Source organism: Alosa sapidissima, chromosome 13 (genome assembly GCF_018492685.1).
Source record: "Alosa sapidissima isolate fAloSap1 chromosome 13, fAloSap1.pri, whole genome shotgun sequence".
Taxonomy (NCBI): Eukaryota; Metazoa; Chordata; class Actinopteri; order Clupeiformes; family Clupeidae; genus Alosa; species Alosa sapidissima.
This window is the reverse complement of record NC_055969.1, coordinates 21,529,998-21,534,925: the sequence shown is the minus strand read 5'-3', so window position 1 is coordinate 21,534,925 and position 4,928 is coordinate 21,529,998. Positions and strand designations below refer to the sequence as shown.

Here is a 4,928-nt window from a genome sequence, read left to right as displayed (position 1 = left end):
GCACACACACACACACACACACACACACACACACACACACACACACACACACACACACACACACACACACACACACAGCAGGTAGGTGCAGTTTACCACACACACACACGCGCCGTGGGTAAATGCAGTCTACCACACACACACACACACACACACACACACACACACACACACACACCGTGGGTAAGTGCAATCTACCACACACACACACGTGTTGTGCCACATGGGCATCTGACGTCTCTGGAGCTGACGTAGGCATAGAGGAGATAATTGAACATCGTCAGGGCCATCCTCTACCCATACAGTACACACACACACACACACACACACACACACACACACACACACACACACAAACACACATGCACGCAAACTCTACTCTACCCAGCAGTCTGTCCTAAGCCCCCACCTCGTCTCGCCATGCTGTCAGGACTTGCTCCTGTGTGTGTGCTGTATGTTCAAACACACCTGGATCCAACAGCTTCATACACCAAGCTGTAAGGATGCTGAACTCTCTCCCTCCTCTCCCCCCTCCACCCTCAGCTACATAACATCCTGGACATTGGACCCACAATGGCCGCGTGCACTACTCCACTTGCACACTTGCACACTTGTACACTTTACAACTTGTTGTTGTCCTGAAAACACAACACATCTGCTGCTCTTACATAACTTGCACCACTATGTCACTTTCTTTCTTACTTAGGTCAAACAGAACTACCCAAGCCTTTTATTGGCCTGACTTTGCACTAGTATTTTATTGACTGTCTATGCACAATTTAAACCAAATTTTGCTGCTCTTATTTTTTTTCATTATTATATGTGCCCTCTTATTTACTTACTTTTTTGTTTACTTGAATGTTATGTTTGTCTGTGGACTTAAATTGGTAAAATATGTCTTGTCTTCACCGTGGGATAGAGAGAAACGTAATTTCGATCTCTTTGTATGTCTGGAACATGTGAAGAAATTGACAATAAAGCTGACTTTGACTTGACTTTGATAAAGTCCATCTAGAGGTCAGGCCAGTCTAGAGCTTCTCCTTCTTTAGGATGGTGAAACCCAGTACTGTACTGAACTGAACTGTGTGTTAACCTCCTTCTGGGGGACCTCGGGGGCGAACTGGGTGAGCAGTGGTCACATGTTGCACACAGTGACAGAGAGAGAGAGAGAGAGAGAGAGAGAGAGAGAGAGAGAGAGAGAGAGAGAGAGAGAGAGAGAGAGAGAGAGAGAGAGAGAGAGAGAGAGAAAGAGAGAGGCAGCAGTTGTAGGACTGGGAGCTCAGGTCCTCGTGCGGCCCACCTGGCTAAGACACCTGTGGCTCAGGCTGATCCAGCCTACTGTAGCCCCTGCGGCTCCAGGTGTGTGCGGCTAAGACGGTTGCACAACGCAGCCCGGCTGAGAGGGACTCATCCCCTCTCCTCTCCACCCCCCCTGAGCCCAGCTTACTGGGATGACATGTGCCAGACAGGTGGCACACAACCCCACTCAGCACACACACACTCACACACACACACACACACACACACACACACACACGTGTGGACACATACACGGAAAAACACACACACCAACTGCTTAACTGTTTAGCAATTAGGATGGGTGCCACCCCAGTTCCCCGACCCCCCCTTGTATAATTCAGTTTAGCCTACAACCAGAATCAGTCAATGATCTCTGAGGAACTCTTAAGGTAAAATGAAGACTCCTTCGCCAGTCTCCAGTGCCTTATTAAGGACACTTAGCCAGTCTCCAGACCCTGACTGAGGACCCTTACACTGCTGCACATCCTCATTTGAAAACTATTCTGTGTTCAGCATGGTACTCTTTTAAGTGCAAACTGGAGCGCTTGAAGAACAGCAGAGTCTTTTGTGTGTTTTATGTCAGCGCTGTGGCATCCTCTTCACCATCATCTCTCAATTAGTCATTCTCTCTTATTCTGTTGTTTATACATGTGCGTTTGGTTGGGTTTGTCCCTTGCCTGTGCGTATGTAAGTTTGTGTGTGTGTGTGTGTGTGTGTGTGTGAGAGAGAGAGAGAGAGAGAGAGAGAGAGAGAGAGTGCGAGACAAGAAAGAAAGACTAAGTCTGACTGTGTGAGATCACATGTGTTTGTGCGTGAGAAAGAAGAGAGATTTTGTGTGTGTGTGTGTGTGTGTGTGTGTGTGTGTGTGTGTGTGTGTGTGTGTGTGTGTGTGTGTGTGTGTGTGTATGTTGTTGCCTTGCTCACCTCCACGATGTCGGAGTTGGTCCTGCTCTCGTGCGGCTCGTTGTACTCGGTGTACTTGAGCAGCACCTTGTCCATGTCCGTGCTGGCGTACTGGAACAGCTTGTTGTGCTGTTGAAGATGATGAGGGCGATCTCGCAGTCACACAACACGCTCAGCTCGTACGCCTTCTTCATCAGGCCAACTTGCGCTTGGTGAACGTCACCTGGGGGAGGCAGGGGAGAGTGGGGGGTTACCATGCAGAATGGTAAAGCTACTCACACACACACACACACACACACACACACACACACACACACAGACACACACACAGACACACACACAGACACACAGACACACACACACACACACACACACACACACACACACACACACACACTCTCACACAGCTCTCTCACCAGTTTTGATATTTTAAGCTAAAATACACAACCCCATTGTGGTTTCTGGTCAATCGGTCTTGTAATTGGCACGCGCTCCTGTTGCTGCTAAACTAAAACTGACTGCATGCCACCAACACGCTTCCGTGCCAGGCTAAATTTAGCTGACGCGAGTTCAAGGTGAAATTCTGCCTGGCAGGCACTCCTCAGATTCCTAACTCCCCCTAAGATTAGCTGCTGGTGGATCTGGCGCTTATCTGGCCTGCATGCGGCTGAGTTGTGGTTGGGGGTGGGAAGCAGAACTGCAACAGGTTACAGGGGGGACGGTTCCGCTGTTGAATCATCTGCCATCTGGGTTGCTAGGTAAATGGCAACGGGACCTCCACTTTGGAATGGAGTAGAGACAGAATCAGGACTAAACCAGACCGGAACCAGACTAAACGGGACCTCCACTTTGGAATGGAGCAGAGACAGAATCAGGACTAAACCAGACCGGAACCAGACTAAACAGGACATCCACTTTGGAATGGAGCAGAGACAGAATCAGGATTAAACCAGACCGGAACCAGACTAAACGGGACCTCCACTTTGGAATGGAGCAGAGACAGAATCAGGATTAAACCAGACCGGAACCAGACTAAACAGGACCGAACAGGACTGGAATGGATCAGAGACTAAACAGGACCAGGTTTGTGACTCAACTGATTCTGAAGCAGATTTGGGCCATATTCCGGTCAGCTCCGGTCCAGCCAGCCACTATCCAGTGGTATTAAACCTCAGCTCAACCCTTTTCCTTCAGATGCGGAGACTAGGCCTCGGTTCCTCTGAGCTGCACTGCGGAAGGGCCACGCTGCCCCAGAGATAGATGGACGCTCTCGTGTCTTCTTCTTGTTCTTCAGGTTCGAAATGAGTGAGCTACTCAAAAAGCCCCTAAAAGGAGCCGCATGAAGAGAGGCCCTTCTCCTGGGAGCCCATCTGAATTATTTAAGCCATCAATTATTTAAGTCCTCCATTGATGTGGCCATCAAACTTCTTGCTCTCTCTTTTTCTTTCTCTCTTTGTATGTGCATATGTGTGTGTGTGTGTGTGTGTGTGTGTGTGTGTGTGTGTGTGTGTGTGTGTGTGTGTGTGTGTGTGTGAGAGTGAGAGAAATACCAGTACCGGAACCCTGAGGTACGGATCACTTGACCATTTGCACAAATCACATAACCATTCACACACAATTGTCACCATTGTAATATGCTCAATTAAACGGCCCTATAAAAAGTTGACAGCAGTGTAGACGAGAGTCGCAAAAGTAATAGTGTCTGTATGTCATGTATTTGTGTGTGTGCTTATGTGTGATAGAGAGACGCAGAAAGAGAGAGAGAGAGAGAGAGAGACACACACACACACACACACACACACACACACACACACACACACACACACACACACACACACACACACACACTTCCAGACACACTATAGGTCAAGTCATGCAGAGTGAGGTTTGCACCCTTGCTGATCTGTGACCTCATGATCTCACCTCCACATGCAAACATGCACACACACAGAGACACACGCACACACACACAAAGACACATGCACACACACACAGAGACATGCACACACACACAGAGACACACGCACACACACACACACACGCACACACATTAACAACTAATGATGTGATGGTCACCCCACACATACACACACACACATGTGCCTGTCCTCTCTACAGGTTTACAGGCCTGAGCTGTACTCGTAAAGAACAAAGATGAAGACAGCTGGGCGGGGTCGAGGGTTTGGTGTGTGTGTGTGTGTGTGTGTGTGTGTGTGTGTGTGTGTGTGTATGTGTGTGTGTGTGTGTGTATGGTGAGAGGAAGCCGGACCAGTGTGAGTGTGAGGGGTGTGAGTGTGGAGGGGGATGCTGATGGGTAACAGGAGCGTAAAGGTCAACAGCTCAGCATGTCTCGGCAGGCTAGCGAAGTGTGTGTGTGTGTGTGTGTGTGTGTGTGTGGGGAGGGGGGTCAGGAAGCACATTTAAGCGCATTTCCTGCCATAACAGGAAGGGAGCCATGGCTTCCCCTCCACAATAGCCCAGCTTCTGCTTCCGGGACTGGGCAGGAGTGGGGGGCGCTGGAGGGGTGGGGGGGGGGGGGCTGGGCAGGAGTGGGGGGTGCTGGGAGGGGTGGGGGGGGCTGGGCAGGAGTGGGGGGCGCTGGGAGGGGTGGGGGGGGGGGGGGGGCTGGTCAGGTGGAGTGAAGGGAAAAATGGATGATAGGCGTATGATAGACGTCCATTTGTCCACTGTGTCTCCGGCGTGCGTCTGTGTGAACACAACATCAT

At 50.0% G+C, this 4,928-nt stretch overlaps 1 protein-coding gene across 1 annotated transcript in view; it reads right to left on the bottom strand.

Annotated features, from left to right (window-relative positions):
- The window catches only part of mef2ca (myocyte enhancer factor 2ca), a 35,195-nt gene that overhangs the window by 4,973 nt on the left and 25,294 nt on the right, over positions 1–4,928 (bottom strand). Inside the window, 4 exon segments of the mRNA XM_042059937.1 lie at positions 237–246; positions 2,215–2,330; positions 2,333–2,404; positions 2,407–2,425. Coding sequence (XP_041915871.1) covers positions 237–246; positions 2,215–2,330; positions 2,333–2,404; positions 2,407–2,425 — 217 coding nt within the window.